Source organism: Phaseolus vulgaris, chromosome 3, assembly GCF_000499845.2.
Source record: "Phaseolus vulgaris cultivar G19833 chromosome 3, P. vulgaris v2.0, whole genome shotgun sequence".
In the NCBI taxonomy this organism is placed as follows: Eukaryota; Viridiplantae; Streptophyta; class Magnoliopsida; order Fabales; family Fabaceae; genus Phaseolus; species Phaseolus vulgaris.
The window spans coordinates 32,411,292-32,432,617 of record NC_023757.2 but is presented as its reverse complement, the minus strand read 5'-3'; the positions used below and the strand labels follow the sequence as shown (position 1 = coordinate 32,432,617).

Genomic DNA, 21,326 nt, shown 5'->3' with positions numbered 1-21,326 from the left:
TGTTTCCGTAAGTGTTTTCTCACATTTTAGATTATAGAATGCGGTAGAATTTAGGATCACAAAACACGGTAAAATCCCGGATTTGTGGTTCCAGAAATATTCCAGATTTGTGGATCCAGATTTGTGTTTTTATGGTCATCCTTTCTTCAACATATATAACTTCATCCTAAGATTTTTTTCTATCATCGAATGTAAGTGTGCTAATGGGATATAAATATGATGGAAGTTACAATTTAAATATGATTGTATACAACTCGAACATCCAATCTATTCCAAAATGCATTTTATTTAATTGGATCATATCAAATGCAACCTCCCACACCATTACTATTTTTGGTTAAGCTTTTACAAGAAGATTTGAATCTATGATGTGATCTTAGATACAATATTTAAATCCCTCTCACCACACCGCTATTACTCAATTATATCCTAATTTTATTACTTTACAAATTATTATATTTAATTGAATGTTTGATCAGAATGTTATTTTATTCTGGTTGAAATATTCTTTTATTCTTCTAGATTTCGTATATGATTTGCAATGAGCTTCTTTTTTTCTTCTTTTAATATTTTTTTTGGTCTATTTAGTTTATTTATATTTGTTTAGTAGAAATGATACACTGCTTTTTTTTTTCTCTCTTTTGGTTTCAATAGAATTTTATATTTTTTGTTTCGTGTTTGTATTGGTTCAACATCTTATTCATTAATTTGTAATTTGGTTTAACTTGAATGGTGTAATTGAACAGAAATGGTGAAGACTAGGGGAGGAGGTTCACAAGGTGATCGTCTACGTCCCACAGTCTTTGTTAGAAGAAGAAGAAGACATGTTAATGAAGATGAAGAACAAGTTGAACATGTTGAACATGAAGATGCAGAACATGTTGAACTTGAAGAAGTTGAACCCCAAATGGAGGTGGAGGATGAAGACGCACCTGAAGTAGAAGGTGAAGGTTATCCTGGAAGTCCACGGGATGAGAAACTGTTGACAGGTTATGAAGACCATGTGGTCATGCAATTATGGAATGGTGTGGTAAGTAAATATGTTTTAATATGATAATTGTTCACTGTTAATTTGATATGATTTTCGTTCATTAAATTGTATATTTTATATGATTTTGGTTGGTTAAATTAGGAATGAAGATAGTTAAAATTGGTGTCTCATGGCCGAAAAATGAATAAGATGGGTGTTCATCATCCTCGGATATTACCTGCAGTGGAGTTGTCAGGTTTAGTTGGACTTGTTGGGGCAAGCTATGACACGATAGACAAAGGATTGTTGTGTGCCTTTGTAGAAAGGTGGCACCCAGAGACAAATTCCTTTCATCTGCATGTAGGTGAGTTGACCATGACATTGGATGATGTGTCAAATTTGTTGCACCTCCCAATTATCGGAAAATTTTACATGTACCCGAGCTTGGATGCAGCTGCGGCGACCGATTTGCTTGTTGATTCACTTCGTGTAGATCGGGGAGTAGCAGCTGCTGAGACTCGTTATTGTCGGGGTGGACATATGCGTCTAAGTTGGTTGAGGGAGATGTATGAGGACGCATGTTCTAAGAGATAAAGGATTGTGGCTACACGGGCATATTTGCTACACCTAGTGGGTTGCACCATCTTTGCAGATAAGAGTGCTACGTCGGTTAGTGTATCCTACTTGGGATTATTTGTAGATTTAAGGCACACCGGAGGATACTCGTGGGAAGCAGCTGCTTTGACCCAAATGTATGAGCAGTTGGGAGAGGGTTCCTATGCAAATACTAGGTAGTTAGTTGGGTATGTCACGTTATTGGCATCGTGGATATATGAGCACTTTCCAAGTATTGGGCACCGACTGCTTTGGGATGACTATGTTGAGGATGAGTCGCAGTGTATGAAATATGTGGTCGGGAGTAGGTTGTCCACACTTGCATCTGTTCAAATGCAATTAGATAGCCTTTGTATAGGTGTTGTTTAATGATGCCCTATGAAGAGCATAGAGCGGTGCGTCCTTTTGAGAGGATTTCATTATTTCCAGGGTACATTCGTGAAGAAAGACTTAGTTTACAATTATTTCTGAATTTTATGAATGAACACTTTGGTTATGAAATTAGACAATTCTTCTTCCGCATTTATAATAGTCAGAATGTTAACATATTCATTTATCAATGCAATTAACTATAAATGTCGCCTAATGGACATAATTTGTGTAAACATTTGCATTCGACTAGTATAATATGAACACCAAGTTTTGGCAATTGGATAACAATGAGTAGACCATAAATCTTGCACAACATTCGTCCTTTCTTCAAACCTAGACCAATGGACATACATATCTCGCTCAAGTAACAACATCAATTGTTGCATTTCAGTTCTATCACCTCGTACTGATTTTTTGTAAATATATCGTGCATTATAAACTTGCTTCATTGTTAGCAAAATATTTCTAGGTTTCACCGAACTATCTGTCATGTCCATAAGCATTGACTTCTCACTACATGTGAACCTACCAGCATATGGATGACCAACCAATGTATTTTCCAAATCATGATTATGAGACCCACAAATTAATTTCAATATCCATCCTTCACCACTCTTTACTGGATACCCTCGTAATCTGAAAGGACAACCACATTTCCTAGTTCCACTCTCAGTAACCTGTAAATCCTTCTTATATCGTTTGTATTTACCTCCTATCTCACAAACTAATAATACAAATGTCTTCCTTCCTCGTTGGCCAGTTAAAGTATACGATCTCAATATCACAATAACAAAACCAAAGTGAAACAACACTTTTTTAACCCACTTTAGGAGCTCATCCCGAGTACGAAATATCTACAAAAGTTATCATAACAAATTATTTCATTTACTAATTAACAAACAACTTAAACATACTTGACAAACTTAACCTGACCTCATCTGTAGTAAACGCATATGTACTTTCATATCCCTTCAATTTACATAATGACTTTTCAATATCATCATCATCCCACACATCAACCCCATCATATAATTCTTGTTCAAATTCTTCACTATTGTCCATGTTTCTACAAATAAATAAAAAATGAAACTAAATCATTGCATTCCGGATCCATGAATCCATAAGTCAAAAAAATCATTATGGATCCAACAATCCATAATTCAAAAAGACCATTCCAGATTCAGGAATTCATAACAGAAAAAAAAAACAATTTCGGATTCAGAAATCCATAATGCAAGTTACGCATTCCGAATTCAGGAATCCATAACACAAAAAAAAAATCTGGATCCACTAATCCGTAATACAATTTAGGCTTCCAGATTCAGCAATCCAGAAAATAACAATTTATGAAGTTTTAACATCTGCAACACCCCCTCATCCAGAAAACACAATTTAATCAATTCTGGATTCATGAATCTGGAATACATTACCAGATTCATGAATCCGAAATACATTACCGGATCCTGGTATCCGGTAACCCCGAAATCTCCATAACCACCATGCTCCTAAAAAAAACTTAACTCTTACGTCTACAACCCAAACAACATTTCGGCAACGTTGCGTAGCCCTCCACCTTGCTCTGAACAATTACAAAGACCCTTCACAGCAGTTGATATTCAATGATGAAGATGAATAGTGACAATGGAAGTCTAGCACAGTGCCCATTTTCAAATTGTAGGTCAAGGTTAATGTTGGGATATTTAAAATTGTGGGGTGCATGAAGAAAAACATGGGGGTGCAGGAAGAAGAAGCCGAATCATAGAGTATGCAAATGAGTCTATTGGACCCATTTTAAGAGTCCTAAGTATGGCAGTTTCTTCCTGCACCCCTACATTTTTCTTCCTGTACCCTCACATTTTTCTTCCTGTACCCCCACAATGTTGTGGAAAGACAAAATTGTCTCTATAGAAAAACTGTACATTTTTTTTTGCATTCTGGATTATGAAATCCAATAAATTTTTGGATTGGCGCTTTTGGTAAAATTTTGGATTGACGCGTCCGGTAACCTCTCAGATTGGTGCTTTCGGTAACCTCCCAGATTAGTGCTTCCAATAGTACATGAATGACACTATTAAAAAATATGCATTCCAGATCCGCCAATCCGTAATTCAAAATATGCATTCCAGATTCAGAAATCCATAATTGAAAAAAATCATTCTGGATCTATTAATCTGTAATAGAGGCTTCCGAATTCAACAATCCCAAAATCAACAATTTATACAAATTTTACTTCTGGAACACGCTCTCATCTGGAAAGCAACATGATTCACTTCCTTATTGATGAATCCGTAACACACTCCCAGATCCCGATTTCAAATAAAAGGTGAAGGTCAGTTTTAGGATTTATAAATTTGTGGGGATGCAGGAAGAAACTGTCCTAAGTATAAGTGATGAAGTCTTTTTCTTAAAGAAGTTTATGAAATAACTTATTTGTAGTTTTATGAACTATAGCCATATGTCACATTTTATTTGATTTTATAAAGTCACAAATAAAAGATAATTATTATGGATATTAATACATGAATATATATATATATATATATATTATGTTTTATCTTATTTCAGGTTGTTACAAAAGTTATCTTATCATTTATAAAAGTTATTTTATATTAACTTTTTCAAAAAATGATTTTAAATTTATATATAAATTATCACTACAAGAAAAACTATTTTTAACGGAAGTTATTTTTAGCGTTTTCGGCGGTTTTAACCCTTGTTAAGTACATTATCTGGGGTTTGTTTTTCTCCTGGAACATCCAGCATTGTTAACGAGTTACCAGTGATTTTTAGTAATCCCTGGAAAGACAATTCTTTTCCGACGATTTTGTAAACCCTTGTCACTTCCAGGGGTTTTCCAAACCCTCGTCACTTCCAGGGGTTTTCCAAACCCTCACTACTTATAGGGGTTTTCAAACTCCATCACTTCCAAGGATTTTTTAAACCCTCGATAAATTCATTTTACGGATAAAAGAGTTATCTCATTCTTTTACAGATGGATCATGTGAAAGTGAGTATAAATCATAAAAGAAAGATGTTGATATTTTTATGAAAAAGAATGAAGATACATACATATATATCTATCATCTCATAGCTAAGGTGGATCTACACAGGAATACCTCCAGCAGCTAGCCACCATCACCCATCAACAATATCTTCTTTTTTCCAATATGTTCCTCCTCTGGATGTTTCCTCTTTAATGCAACTTCACTCAGCATTAAATCAATTACATTAATTTGATGTCCAATTTCACAATTATTTAGCATTTCAGTAAAGGTGGATGAATAAAATTCATAATTATCTACATGAGATACATATGCACCATTCATGAAAAGCAACTGAACCATTTTCACATGATTTTATGCCATAACAATTTGGATTGTTATACGACGAACTTTGGAGTCAACATTTAATCCTTGTTTTAAAAGATTTTTTATACTGTTAATTCAATTTTTCCGCTAACATAGGAGATTACCTGTTGTGTTCGGGCAACAAACTGGAACAGAAGTCAAAATATGGAGCAACAAACTTCCTTGATAATTGTATCTAAATAAAATGATTTTGATCTAAATAAAATGAATGTGACAAAAACTTGTTAGGTAGATGAATTCTATTAATATGTTTGAATTGAGATCAATTCTAACAAAATAATGTTAGAGTTAGTTGTGTATCCTCTTAACATGAAAGATTAAATGGCATCGTAATCCAATTTGCACACGTATTTAGTTCATAAATTAAAAACTAATTACTACAAATAAAACATCAAAATTCCAGAAACCAAACACTGCCTCAAATGTACAAAAATGCAACCAACCAATGCATGACAAAAAATGTGTGCCTAAAATTATAAGAAGATAAAATGCTAGTTATAGTTAAATACAATAAACACTACTTTAATAAAAAACAATTATAACATTTTCTCTTCAAGAACAAGAGCATTGAAGATAAATGCAAATGCACACCAACACAACTTACAAAATCCTCTCTTTTGTAAGAGTTAGGAAGTAGACGCTTCCTAGATTCAATTACACTTTAATCTTTATTTTGAATTTCTTCCTTGACAAGCTTGATCATGTCATCAATTGTAGGGTAGTAATAGCAGTTTCGGTGACAAACTGAAATAAATAACCAAAAGTTTGATTAGGTAGTTATATAAGATGGAATTCTTTTACAACAACTATTATATGTAATTAAATACATACCTGAATAATTTTGAATTTTCTCATTGCAAGCTCAATGAGTCCAACCTCCAAGTTGTTTATGATTTTCTTCTCAGCTTTAGTTTGCGTTGAATGGTGGTAGGCCCATAATTTTGCAACCAATTCAATGTCATCCTTAACAGCAATAACCGAAAGCTCATGCACCGATTAAGTGACATCAATATATACATTTGAAAAATGTACAAAAAAAATAACCACGTTGAGACTCTTCAATTTTTGTTTTGAATTTGAATAGGATTAAGATAATATAAGTTGATGTTAATTGTTACTTCTTCGTATATTATCTCTTGGGTTTCGTTGGCCTACACGAAGAAGAAAATGTGAGACAATCACGTAAGAGATAGAAAAAGATATAAAATTAGTTTGTAGATCAGAATCTATCCTTTTTATTAGACCAGTGCATCAATCATTACTTATTCTGCATAATTTAAAACCGGAAAAATTATTGCAAATATGTATACTAGGGACACTATTTTGATTTGTTTGTGTTGCTCTCATGCTACTGTACCATAATAAGTTAATAACTCCTATTTGCATTGCTTTATTCATTTTTCTAGATGCACGCATGACTTAATCTTGGTCTAATTCAAATATTTTGAATAGAAATAGCTACCACTATTTTTTTATAAGAAAAAGATAATCAGGTTACTATCAAAATTTTAGGAATTTGAGTTTGAGTTACACCTTAATCCTAACACTATTTATTTAGTTAAATCAAAATAAAGTGAAAGCAAAACAATACTAATAAGAAAAGATAAACACTAAAGTCAATAAAACTCAACATTAGTGGGTGTTCATTGACAATACTCTAGCTTACCTAGCCAGTTTCTGCAGAAAACAGAAAGTTCGAAATCTTTGTGGATGTGTTAGAGCTGCATCTGAGTTAGTCACTGCAAATTAGACCTCTCATTTTCTCTGCATTGATTTTAGAGTTTGAGATTGAATCTAGAAAAAGTGATGAGGTGGTCATTTGTTGGTCAAGTCACTTGCATGAATCATCTTTATTTAACATATTTGACATCCAAATAAATGTGTCAATCTCTCGTACCAGAAAGACACTGCAATGGTAATTACAATTAGACTAGATACATAAATTTACATACCCTCTTAGTTATTTTATCAAATAAATAAGATATTCATGTTTTACTTTTTTGTGACCCTAGCACAAGTTGATTTTCTTAATTACCTTTCCTTTCAATACTCCAAACTAGATCTTAAGAATCAGGTTCCTTTCATATTTCATAATGATTTCTCAGTGGTAGGTAGTAGATAAGTTTTAAAAAAAATTAATTCTTTAAGGTTGTCCCTCACTCACCTCATTCATTGCTTCTTTTATGATACACATGACATGCAAGTGCACCTTCAATTATATCTCGCAATCTTATATTCTTATCCAACTTAAGCTATCTTTGCCTCATTCATTGAACAAACACTACTGCAATGAAAATCCAAGTCTCACTTACATGAAAAGTTTTAATCCAAAGTTGAGTCAGAAAATTATAGTTTGTTTTTTCACATGAAAAATTTATAAATATAATAAAAAGTAAACTTTTAACTATAATTTTGAATAACATCCTTCATAATCGAAGCCTTATCCATCTGCAACCAAAAAAAAATGTCACTCATCATTTTATAACAGACACAAATTCACAAACATGAAGCATGTCTACCCTCTTTTTCTTCTCTTTTTTTGTTATATACTCAACACTCCCAATTATCCTATTCAAAGTTATAAATGTGTGCACATAATAAATAGTGTCCGCTAGTAATATGCTATGTTTCTTTTTATTAGCCAAATTAGTTGTTCTCGCCGGTTGACTCAGTCGTCGTTGACTTCAAAGGAAGATGGTGACTCCTCCTATTTCCTGTGGTTTCTGCTCTCTCCTTGGGTGATCGAGAGTGGCTTCATTGAAATAGAGGGGGGTCTACCTTTTGATTGCACTCCGACGATCAAGTCAGTACTGGGCTAAAAAACAATAAGTATGTAAAGCAGTTTCAGTCTTAGAAACGGCGTACCTTTCTAGGATTCTTACCACCCTTTATATAAGTTGTATCTAGGTCAACTTCCCTATCCCACGAAGATCTTTCCTTAAGTGAAATTAAGGTTACTAACAAGGCGTCCTGTTGCGCGTTGCACAAACTTAGCGTAGTCGTTGCACATGACTTTCCTCTTCTGGAGTGCAAAATATCAACAGTATGGTCGTCAGGGTACCAACTCATACACCATCACTGCGGGGCCATTTGTTCTTTAGGTGCCTTAATTATTCACGTGTCATGCATGCAGTCTTTCCCTGGAAACCTGAACCCTCATGGGCCTTAGCGCCTATAAGAAAATGATAAAAGATGTAAAGAAGAAAAGATGTTTCTTATTCTCTTATGTGTATATTACATCACTCATGTATAGGAAATATATAGGGAGTTTCTCTCTCCCAAATTACAATCTAATTAGGTAGGATACTAATCATGAGATTCTATAATTATTAAATTAATTACATATAATTGGGTACAATATCGTCAAATATTGCATACAATAATTGCATATAATTTTATAATTATTATTTCCTTAATACTCCCCCTCAAGTTGGTAGGTGAAGATCAAGAACCCCCAACTTGTGTCGTAGCGTCAAAAATCGTTCCTTGCCCAATGCCTTCGTAAAAATATCTGCGAGCTGATACTGTGTCGGTACATATGAAGGACTGATTATCCCAGCTTGTAATTTTTCTCGCACAATGTGGCAGTCTATCTCAATGTGTTTTGTGCGTTCATGAAATACTGGGTTTGTTGCTATATGTAATGCCGCTTGATTGTCACAGAAAAGTTGAGCTGGCAAGTTACATGGCACCTTTAAATCCTACAACAGATATCGCAACCAAACTATCTCCAAACAAGTATTGGCCATTGCGCGGTATTCTGCTTCCGCTGATGATCTTGATACGTTTGTCTGTTTTTTTGACTTCCATGAGATAATAGATGAACCAAGAAAAATGCAATATCCAGATACTGATCTCCGAGTTGTCTGACAACCTCCCCAGTCTGAGTCGCAATAAGCTGTCAATGTCAGATTGTTTTCGGATGGCAATAACAATCCTTGTCCTGGTGATCCTTTGATGTACTTTAGGACTCGAATTGCGGCATCCCAATGAGGTTTTCGTGGATCCTGTATATATTGACTTAGGGTCCGAACCGAAAATGCTATGTCAGGCCGAGTAACCGTGAGGTATATCAGTCGTCCCACGAGTCGCCTGTATTTGACTGGATCCTTTAATAACTCTCCATCGTCTGGTGTGAGTTTTAGGTATTGTTCCATTGGAAATTTATCTGGACGAGCACCTGTGAGTCCCGTATCTTGCAAAATATCAAAGCGCATATTTTCTTTGGGACATGTAAATACCAGCTTTGGGACGAGAAAATTCAATCCCAAGAAAATATTTTAGGTCTCCAAGATCTTTAATGCGAAATTGTTGTAATAAACAATCTTTAACACGCTGAATTTCTGTCAGAAGAATATCATCCACATAAATCAAAAGGGCAGTAAATGATGAGTTATTCTGTCTTGTGAATAGAGAGTAATCTGTCTTGGACTGTTGAAATCCTACAGATTTAATCACATGAGAAAATGTTGAAAACCATGTTCGAGATGCTTGTTTGAGACCATAAAGGGATTTGTTGAGTCGACATACAATGTTCTCCCCCTGTCGATGATGTCCGGGTGGCAAGTCCATGTAAATAATTTCATGCAATGTGCCATGTAAGAAGGCATTTTGCACATCTAGCTGGTGAGTAAACCAATTTCTGGCTGCTGCAATGGTGAGGAGACACCTCAAAGTTGTTAATTTTTCTGTTGGTGAAAAAGTTTCAGAATAGTCGACACCTTCAATCTGAGTGTACCCCTTTGCGACAAGGCGCGCCTTATATCTGTCGACGCTACCATCTGAGTTGTACTTTATTTTATAGACCCATTTGCATCCGATGGGTTTCTGTCCAGCGGGTAACGATGTCAAGGTCCACGTTTGATTTAGCTGCAAGGCGGAAAGCTCTTCGTCCATTGCTTTTTGCCAATTTGGATCAAGGATAGCTTGAGCATAAGTGTGAGGTTCTTTGGTGGCTGTGATGTTAGCAAGATATGCACTATGTGTAGAAGAAAATCGTGAATTAGAAAGAAAATGATGCATAGGATACCTGGTTCCATTCGGTCGGTCTTGGGCAGTGGTCGAATGATTGGCTTGGGATCCCGTTACATAGTCTTGAAGCCAGGAAGGTTGGGTTGATGTGCGACTGGATCGTCGAACAGGAAGGTCGGTTGGAGAAGGTTTGGTAATGGGTGCTAAACTTCTTGGCATGGGAGAAGAAGGTTGGTTTACTGGAGGTTCAGGTGTATTATGACGAGTAGGAGAAGAAGGTTGGTTTGATGGAGGTTCAGGTGCATTGTGACGAGTAGGAGAAGAGAGTTGGTTTGATGGAGGTTCAGGTGTATTGTGACGAGTAGGAGAAAAATGTTGGTTTGATGGAGGTTCAGGTGCATTGTGATGAGTAAGAGAAGAAGGTTGATCGAGTGAATGTTGGACAGGAGTGGGTAAGTCAATGTCAATGGGCAAAATACCTTGTAATGGAGGTGAGGATTGTGTCTGTGACTGTTGGCAGAATGGGAAAACACTTTCATGGAAGATGACATCCCGACTTGTAAAAAAAGTGTCTGCATCTATATCAAATAATTTGTATGCTTTTTGACTGTGAGGATAACCAATGAAGATGCATTGTCGGGCACGCGGATCAAATTTTTGCTTAGGTGAAACAACAGTTGCGTAACAGAGGCAACCAAAAGTTTTTAGGTGAGAAAGTGAAGGTGGTTGATTATATAGTAGCTCAAAAGGTGATTTATTTTTTAGTAAAGGTGATGGCAAACGTGGCGGTTAAAACGCATTCTCCCTAAAATTCTAATGGTAAATTGGACTGAAATAGGAGGGCTCGTGCTGTGTTTAAAACATGTCTATGTTTGCGTTCTACTACCCCATTTTGTTGAGGAGTGTAAACGCAAGTGCGTTGACATTCAATACCTTTTTTGAGAAAAAAATCATACATTGAAATAAATTCCAGTCCGTTGTCAACGCGGATGGTTTTAATAGATGCCTGAAATTGATTTTGTGCAAATGTAATGAATGACTCTAAGAGATGTTGGGTTTCAGATTTGTGATTCATAAGAAATAGCCAAGTACATCTAGTATAGTCATCGACTATAGTGAGAAAAAAACGTTTTCCAAAATGAGTTGGGGTTTTATGAGGACCCCCAAATGTCACAATGCAATAGATTAAATGGAAAATTAGATTTTATTGTGCTTAAAGGAAAGGGTAGCCTTGTCTGTTTAGCTTTGGGACAAATACTACAATGATTATGAATGGGAATGAGATTTTTACTGATAGGGATAGGTAGTAGGGAAGATACAAGTTGTAGACACGCTGGAGAAGGATGTCCAAGGCGCTTATGCCATAAATCAGGATCGGTCGATATTTGAGATGCGTGGGCTTGGTTTGGAAGAGGGGACATGTAGTATAAGCCTGCGTGTTGTTTACCCGAGCCAATTATCCTCCCCATAGCCAAGTCCTGTAAAACGCAACCATGTGGAGTAAAAACGACACAACAATTTAGTGAACTGGTTATCTTACTAATGGACATGAGATTTAAATTAAAAGAAGGAACACAAAGAACATCTTTGAGAGTGATTTTGTCATTGAATTTAATTGTGCCTGTAGATGAGATGGGCGCAGTTGAGCCTGTGGGCAGATTAACATTTGAAATAAATGATGATGAAGTGTGTGTGAAAAATTGTGAATCAGATGCAATGTGATGGGTTGCTCTGCTATCCAAAATCCATGGTTTCGTAAAAGCAGAATTAGGAGAGGAGTTATGGGCAAGCAGACCTGCAGAGCTAACAAACGTGTCACTTTTACCGTTATTGTTGAACGAGTAAATAGCCCTTGCTAATTGCTGAATTTGTTCGGCACTGAAGTGTTGTACGAGGTTTCTATCGGACTCGTTACTTGTGCCTTCTTTGCCAGACATGATTTTTTATTTAGGGGATAAAAATGGAGAGGCTGTCAGGGCACCAAGATCGGTGCTCTGATACCATATAAGAAAATGATAAAAGATGTAAAGAAGAAAAGATGTTTCTTATTCTCTTATGTGTATATTACATCACTCATGTATAGGAAATATATAGGGAGTTTCTCTCTCCCAAATTACAATCTAATTAGGTAGGATACTAATCATGAGATTCTATAATTATTAAATTAATTGCATATAATTGGGTACAATATCGTCAAATATTGCATACAATACTTGCATATAATTTTATAATTATTATTTCCTTAATAGTGCCTCCAAGGAATACTTACTTGTGCTAGACCTGAGCGTACTATACACACCACATGCATGAACTCTCCCGTGATTTAGGTCTTTCTTATATATGGATGATAACTCATTATTATTTTTGGGGTCCACTTACGTGGCCCATTATCGCGGCCAGACCACCGAGGTACGATGTCACGTCTGATGCCGAGGTCTAAAGTCTGGCCAGTACATTAGCATTGAGAAAATAAAAAGATAATTAAACATGTATAGTTGAATGAAAGAAAACACTGAAATTTCGTTCTTAATTATGGGAAATATAAGGAATTTTGATAAAACCGTTCAAATATGAAATTAACTAAAATACATCAACTAGACTAATTGATACTCAATACTTACATGGGTTTATTACTTTAGGGGTTATGTAAGAGAGAGATAATACTTGAACTTTCAGAATTCAGAACTTGCACACTCACCCATCCAAAACTAACTTCAACTTTTTCACAAGAGAAGATATATGACCAGTGACCTGAAGATCAAATAACAAACTAGAACAATCACAAATAGAAAAATTAAAAAGAAATGTATTTTTCTCATTTTTTATTCATTATTTCCCTTTTATAATTTTAACAATTAGTTGAATAGTTAATAAATCGACAATATTAACCATTGTAGAATATATTCTTTCAAAACTTTCAAAATCCCAAAAGCTGATAATAATAAAAAAGGTGTAAAAAACATGCATCAACCGTGATCCTCAAAATTATGACCCTGAACATGGCACCAAAATGTCATGTATTCTTGCTGATAAATGTATTTACGAAAACTAACCAAGAAAAAATAATACAACTATGAATTTAAGGGAGAGTGGAGTGAACAGAGAATCAAACCAAGTATATCAGCACGTCTTAGAAACATAAGACAGAATGTAAAGTTAAAACAAACAGAAAGCAAACATCTTCCTCCTCTCTTTGTCTCTCTCTCCTTTCTTCTTTTCTTTTCTATTTTCTTTTATTGTTGCGCCGTGTTTACTCTATTCTGCATTTCAAGTACTGAACAAGTACTAATTAGTTCATTTCTCATGAACTCTCACAAGAATTAAAAACCCAAAAATGATGTAAAGCAGTTGGAGAACTATTTAACAAAAGTGGATGACGAAAATCCTTTTTTGGAATGGGAACAAGATAGAAGCAAGATTGGTGAAACCACCACTATCAATGGTTATATTAAAAATAGTTTAAAACGTACCTAACATTCCTCTCATATGTCTTAGGTTAAAGTTCATTCCATTAGGTTCTTTCCATTTTCATTCCCGTTAGACATCAAATGACCACTTCCATATGTTGTAAGCAATATTGTGTATAATAACAAAATATGAGAAAAATCACAAATAGATTTACATAAGATACAAACGAGAGAGACGTGAGATACCAAATTTGCGAAATGTATTGTAGTTTCTGTAGATATTCAGGCTTTAAAACGAACAAAAAATAGTTTCCCAAGGCGTGAGTAATCACTGTCCGTAAGGACTTATCCGCGATGTATTGCGCAAGTCCCCCAGGATACAACAGGAACTTCCCGGTAATTTCCGAGGATCAGAACTAGCAAGTTTCTCTTTAAAAGAGTAATACCAAATAGAACCCAAAAATATTATAATATTAAAATAAAGAGGAGAGAGAAAGTGAAAAGTGGAAATTGGGGAAAGAAGAAGATGGTGAGCGGAGGAAGAAGATGAAGTAGTGAGAGTTGCGTTTTCTGAAGAGGGGAAAGCGGTATTTATAGATGGAGAACCCCCAAGGGTGCCGCCTCTTCAAACCCTAGTGGGTTCAAGGTTGTCGCCGCAGAAGAGGGAAGGCCAGCGTGAAGGAAGGAGTCAACCTCCCACTCCTCTCGTAACGATCTACAACGTTCAAAAATCCAACAGTGCGGAGGCGCCCAACTTCCGATTCATGCGGCCACGATCCAAGGTTGAAAGGGCAATGTTTGATTTTCAACTTGGAAACTGTCTCCACTTCACCCATGCTTCCGAGATTTCCTCCAACGGCACTATGAAGGAGTTAGGGTTTTTCTGCGCATCCTCTATTTCTGTTTCTGCACTTTATTTTGCAATACTCTGTTTTTACAACAATCCCCCACATATTGCAAAAGATAAAACATAGAGATAAGAAGAAAAAAAAATTGGGTTCATCTAAGATGTAATGCATCAGATCTGGTATAGCAAGCTATATGAACCAGTCTTAGATTAATGAACGTAACACATAGTGTAGTTGGTATAGCAAGCTATATGAACCAAGACACTTAGTATGTGTTAGAGGTTTATCAATCACAATACACCCCCACATTACTTGCTGTTATCGCTGTGTTGCGCTAATAGGCCATGCGCGTGCCCGGTATTCATGAGTGCTATAGAGATCTTGCCAAGATCTCATGCAAGCGACCCCACTTGACACTCATATAGGTGATTTCATCAAGTGTATGCTGCAAATCACACACCACCCATAAGGGATATGAAAATCATTAAAACTTTGTAAATCGTTAAAACTCTTTTACTTCTGAATTTTAACCACAAAGTTTATCCTCTCGATAATGCAGTATCTAGCACTTTCACACACACCATAGGAATGGACAAAATTGATTAAAATCAATATTAGTGCTAGCAGAACTAACAAGTGACTTGTTTTTACCCATATGAACCTTATTCATGGGATCTCCAATCACAAAGGTTGGGTTTCCATCACTTGTTTGTTTGCAAGTGGCTTAAGTCCCATTCCCCTCGATGTTTCTAAAATCATTTTTCTCCCTAGGGGTTTTGTCAGAGGATCTGCCAGATTCCGTTCTGACTTGACATAGTCAATAGAAATCGTTCCACTCTTTAACAGCTGTTTCACCAAATTGTGTCTCAATTGTATATGTCTATTCTTTCCATTATAGCTTTTATTTTTAGCTATAGCTATTGCCGATTGGCAATCACAATGCATTGATACAGATGGGGTTAGTTTCATTCCTAAAGGAATGTTTGCTAAGAAGTTTTTCAACCACTCAGCTTCACTACCAGCCATTTCTAGAGCAACAAACTCAGATTCCATTGTTGATCTTGCGATAATAGTTTGCCTGGCTGATCTCCATGTAACTGCACCACCCCCAAGTGTAAATACATAACCACTAGTGGATTTTGTCTCATCTGAATCAGAGATCCAGTTAGCATCACTGTACCCTTCTAGCACAGCGGGAAATCCACTATATTCAATGGCATAATCCATTGTACCTCTCAAGTATTTCATGAGTCTCGCAAGTGCTTCCCAATGATCCTGACTAGGACATTGAGTGTATCTACTCAATCTACCTACTGCATAAGCAATATCTGGTCTAGAAAAGCTCATTAAATGCAATAAGCTCCCAATTATCAGGGCATACTGAGTTTGAAAAATAGATTCTCCTCTGTTCTTCTTTAATTTAGAGTTAGCATCATAAGGGGTACTCATTGACTTAAAGTCATAGTAACCAAACTTCTTTAGAAGTTTCTCAGTGTATTTTTCTTGGGATAGTAATATACTATCTCCCTTCCTTATGATTTTAACTCCTAGAATCACACTTGCTTCACCCATGTCTTTCATCTCAAACTTAGATCCAAGAAACAATTTTGTTTGAAAAACTATATCATTGCATGTACCAAAAATTAGCATGTCATCCACATACAAACATATAATGACATATTCACCATTTTCAGATCTAGAATATACACATTTATCAGCATCATTGGTAGAAAAACCTTCACAAAGTAAAATATTATCAAGTTTTTCATGCCATTGTTTTGGTGCTTGTTTCAAACCATACAAAGATTTTAAAAGTTTGCATACTTTTTCCTTTTCTAATTCACCATTCAGAAAAGCTGTTTTAACATCCATTTGGTGAATTACTAACTTATGGATAGATGCTAAGGCTAGCAATACACGAATAGAGGAAATCCTAGTAACAGGTGCAAAAGTATCAAAGTAATCTATGTTATGTTTTTGAGTAAACCCTTTAGCAACTAATCTTGCCTTATATTTCTCTATGGATCCATCAGGATGGTACTTCTTCTTAAAGATCCACTTACAACCAATAGGTTTTGCTCCTTTAGGCAGATCTACTAAGGTCCACGTATTATTTTTCTTAATTGATTCAAGCTCAGTTTTAATGGCCTTATCCCAATGTTTAGCATCAGGAGCACTAGTAGCTTCTACAAAACTTATTGGATCATTCTCAACTAGATAAGTATAAAAGTCATCTCCAAAAGATGTTTCCTTTCTCTGTCTTTTACTTCTCCTAACATCCTCACTCAAGGTATCATTAGCACTATCTATAGGTTGTTCAGATGTACCACTACTCTTTAGAGGAAAGATGTGTTCAAAGAACTCAGCATTTTTTGTCTCTACTATAGTGTTGCGTTCAATTATATCACTATTAAGAACTAGAAACCTATAGGCAGCACTATGTTCTGCATATCCTAAGAACATACAATCAGATGTTTTAGAGCCTATTTTCCTTTTCTTAGGATCAGGTAACATCACTTTAGCTAAACTCCCCCACACTCTTAGGTATTTCAAATTAGGTTGATAACCTTTCCACAACTCATAGGGTGTTTTACCAGTTTTCCTATGTGGTATCCTATTTTGTAAAAAACACGCAGTAAGCAGAGATTCACCCATTAAATTATCAGGAGCATCAGAACTAATAAGCATGGCATTCATCATTTCTTTAAGAGTCCTATTTTTCCTTTCAGCTACTCCATTAGACTCAGGTGAATATGGTGGGGTTACTTCATGAATAATACCTTCTTTTACACAATAGTCATTAAATAAAACATATTCACCACCTCTATCTGATCTAATTCTCTTAATTTTCTTATTAAGTTGATTTTCTACTTCCGCTTTATAAGTTAAAAACATGTCAAAAGCTTCATCCTTATGTTTAATTAAATAAACTTTGGTGTATCTAGAAAAATCATCTATAAAGGTTACAAAATAATTTTTACCACCTCTAGAAATGGTTTGTTTTAAATCATCAAGGTCGGTATGAATTAAACCAAGAATTTCAGTTTGACGTTCTACAGAGTGACATGTTTTCTTCGTTATTTTAGATTCTACGCATACATCACATTTACTACTTTGTTTGTCATGCATGTTGATTAATCTTAGTCGTTGCAATTTTATAACATACGAAGAATTCACATGTCCTAATCTAGCATGCCATATATCATACGAGTCAACTATATAAGCATAAGATTTAGATTCATTCATAATTTCAGAAATGTTTAATACAAAAAGGCCTTGATCACAATATCCCTTTCCCACAAAAACATTGTTTTTTGTCATAACAATCTTGTCAGATTCAAATGACACTTTAACCCCAACTTTGCTTAGTAATGCCATAGAGACCAAATTAACTCTAATTGATGGCACATGTAGCACATCATTCAAAGCTAGAGTTTTACCAGATGTGAGCTTCAGAAGAACTTTTCCTTTTCCTAGGACAGGAGTTGTCCTGGAGTCACCGAGATATACTTGTTCTTCTCCATCCCCCACACTTGTGTAGGAGGTGAACACATTTTTGTTTGCACAGATGTGTCTGGTAGCCCCAGAGTCTACCACCCATTTGCTCACATTTGTCACAAGGTTTACTTGTGAAACGACTGCCACAATAGTATCTTCCCCATCGGCTAGATTTGCCTTAGGAGGATAGTCGTTTTTAGCCCTATGTCTGCACTGAGGTGCATGATGGCCTGGCTTTCCACAGACAAAGCAATTTCCTTTTTTTCTTGAAAGTGGGGTTAGTTCCACTGGGACGAGAAAATTTGTTATTAGGTTTCTTTTTGTGATCAAATTTTTTCTCGTACCTTTTTGGAGCTGGTTTGTCTTCTATCACGTTTGCTTTGGCAGACAAAGCTTTGGCCTTTGCAGCAGCGCACTCCTTCCTGTTTGTGTCTTCAATGATGATGTGGGTGATCAAATCTGATAGAGACATCTGTTTATGTTTGTGCTTCAGTTGTTGTTTGTAATCCGTCCAAGACTGCGGAAGCTTTTCGATCAAGAGTTCGGACACGAATTCATCTAGCAATTTTATGCTTTCAGTTTTGATATCTTCAATCAGCTTGTGATATTCGTTTATTTGGATTTTGATGTCTTTGCCTTCGATCATCTCCCAGCGGTAGTATTTTGCAATTACGAACCTTTGTTTGACGATGTCTTCGGCAGTATATTTGAGGATAAGAGAATCCCAAATATCTTTCGCATTCTTATAAGAAGCATAAACATCGAACAGATCGTTAGATAACACACTGAGTAAAGTGTGACGGCATACCTTATTCGCATGGATCCAGTCGTCAACTTGTTTCGCAGCCGTGGTTGAGTCAGGTTTGGCAGTTGTAAGTGCATGAGCAACTCCGTACATGTCCAATAGGGTGGACACGCGTTCTTGCCAACGTCGGAAGTTCTGACCGGTGAAGACTTCAATTTTGGAGACGTCCAGAAATGGTTTCGCAAAAATGGTTTGCGTTGCGGAAACAACATTTGATGTTTCCGGAGCAGTGTTGTCGTTGTTGTTCGGATTTTCAGCCATAAGTCCTTACGATTGTAGATATTCAGGCTTTAAAACGAACAAAAAATAGTTTCCCGAGGGGTGAGTAATCACTGTCCGTAAGGACTTATCCGCGATGTATTGCGCAAGTCCCCCAGGATACAACAGGAACTTCCCGGTAATTTCCGAGGATCAGAACTAGCAAGTTTCTCTTTAAAAGAGTAATACCAAATAGAACCCAAAAATATTATAATATTAAAATAAAGAGGAGAGAGAAAGTGAAAAGTGGAAATTGGGGAAAGAAGAAGATGGTGAGCGGAGGAAGAAGATGAAGTAGTGAGAGTTGCGTTTTCTGAAGAGGGGAAAACGGTATTTATAGATGGAGAACCCCCAAGGGTGGCGCCTCTTCAAACCCTAGTGGGTTCAAGGTTGTCGCCGCAGAAGAGGGAAGGCCAGCGTGAAGGAAGGAGTCAACCTCCCACTCCTCTCGTAACGATCTACAACGTTCAAAAATCCAACAGTGCGGAGGCGCCCAACTTCCGATTCGTGCGGCCACGATCCAAGGTTGAAAGGGTAACGTTTGATTTTCAACTTGGAAACTGTCTCCACTTCACCCATGCTTCCGAGATTTCCTCCAACGGCACTATGAAGGAGTTAGGGTTTTTCTGCGCATCCTCTATTTCTATTTCTGCACTTTATTTTGCAATACTCTGTTTTTACTTAACAGTTTCAGAACAAAAAATGTAGTTCTGGAACAAAAACGCACCACTATTATGAACCAGAAACGCACCATTGTTCTAGAACAGAAATGCATCTATGAGTAGAAATGTGAATGAAAAACGAAAATGCACCATAATTTGTTCAGAAAAACAAACAACTTACTAAGACTTAACTATTGAAGTGATTTAGGGCGTGAGAAATAGGAAAAGTGAAAATCAATTTTGAAAAGCTAAATAGGGCAAAAGAAAAAGGTAGAAAAAATATTAGTTGAGAGATAAAATCCTGAGGTTAGAAATGATTTACCTTTGAAAAGATTTGCAAATCCTCACGAGCAACCAAGTTGGATTTGGCAAAACGAAACACTATCGCGGCTAGTTTTTTGAAGAAGGAAGAAGAGTATAAAAGAGACAAATTGGAGAGTAGGGAACGATGAAGATAACAGTGCACATGAATTTCTACAAGTAAATAAAATAAAATATTTTGTTGCGGTTTATTAAAAAACCGCGGAGACTTACCAGAGGTTTGAAAAACATCTTCTACTTGAATGCTTAATAAAAGTTATATTAACCTTCATTAATAAACCTCTTATAAAATTATAATTTTTTGAAATGTATTTTTTAAAATACTTATATATATATATATATATATAAAAGATTAAAATATTAATAGGTAAGTATAAAGACTTGAGTATTTTGTTAGAAATATAGAAGGTGGGTTAGGTTTGGAAAAAATTATCACCTAACCTAAAATAATAATTTTTTAATTCAATTCAACCTAACTCTGGATAAGATTAAATTGAGTTTGATCAACTATATCAATACATATTTTTTTGGAAAACATGTATATCAATAATAACCCCGCTCATCACACCTATAAATATATTGTTGCAAAATAATTCTGAAATAGTTTTTGTTTATTTTAAACTTTTAATTTTTCTTTTCAATTTTAATTATTTTAGAAAACAATTCACTTTAAATTATGGAAATCCAAGATGGATTTTTCTCTTGGTTATGATCGATTATTTCAAGTTACAAAACTCTACTAAATAATTAGGAATGTTTCTATCTTAAACTTTGATTCTAATATGATGTGTCATTCATATTTGAGATAAGCACGAGACATAAAATCATCACTTAGTATATTACTTATCCAAAATAAGAACATTTACTTCTCAAAATTTTATGTCTAATACATGAAAGTGACCCTTCTATTTACAGGTGAGAAAAGAATTCAAGAAACATCCAAAGAAAAGTTAAAAAAAGACAAAATAAATAAATAATTGCAAGTATATGAAATCTTATATGATCCAAACCATTAGAGTAACAATCTCTAATTAGGTTGATGAACTTTCATAACTTCCTCATAATGGGTAGTTATACGAGTTGAAATATCTTTTCTATTGATTCTTTCTTCTTTTGGGATTTTCTAAAATTTTCTAAATGCTTATAAAGTATTTCACATCACATTTTTTAAAAATTACAAATCATGTTATCTTTCTCAATTTCTTCTTCAATCTCTTTTTCCCTATTATCT

At 35.4% G+C, this 21,326-nt stretch overlaps 1 protein-coding gene and 1 long non-coding RNA gene across 5 annotated transcripts; one reads left to right on the top strand and one right to left on the bottom strand.

Moving 5' to 3' along the window:
* Window positions 1-1,180: 1,180 nt before the first annotated feature.
* On the top strand, window positions 1,181-1,765 carry LOC137805558 (protein MAIN-LIKE 2-like). The gene is made up of 2 exons (XM_068605502.1): window positions 1,181-1,520; window positions 1,623-1,765. Exons 1-2 carry the CDS (start codon window positions 1,181-1,183, stop codon window positions 1,763-1,765), a joined length of 483 nt encoding a protein of 160 aa, XP_068461603.1.
* Window positions 1,766-5,823: 4,058 nt separating this feature from the next.
* On the bottom strand, window positions 5,824-20,327 carry LOC137807159 (uncharacterized). Of its 4 annotated transcripts, XR_011080477.1 has the most exons (6): window positions 20,097-20,327; window positions 12,918-13,047; window positions 12,566-12,739; window positions 6,992-8,497; window positions 6,157-6,288; window positions 5,824-6,069 (listed from the first exon to the last, which is right to left on the bottom strand). It is a non-coding gene; the product is annotated as an uncharacterized lncRNA (long non-coding RNA). The 4 variants fall into 4 exon arrangements; XR_011080475.1 differs by having other exon boundaries at window positions 6,157-8,497; XR_011080478.1 differs by having other exon boundaries at window positions 6,157-8,473.
* Window positions 20,328-21,326: the final 999 nt, after the last annotated feature.

What these genes read in the sequence shown, in the direction of transcription:
- LOC137805558 (XM_068605502.1), top strand. Translation starts at nt 1,181, where the DNA reads ATGGGTGTTCATCATCCTCGGATATTACCTGCAGTGGAGTTGTCAGGT. An exon ending in GGGTGGACATATGCGTCTAA is followed by an intron (nt 1,521 to 1,622) that starts GTTGGTTGAGGG and finishes CCATCTTTGCAG; the next exon opens with ATAAGAGTGCTACGTCGGTT.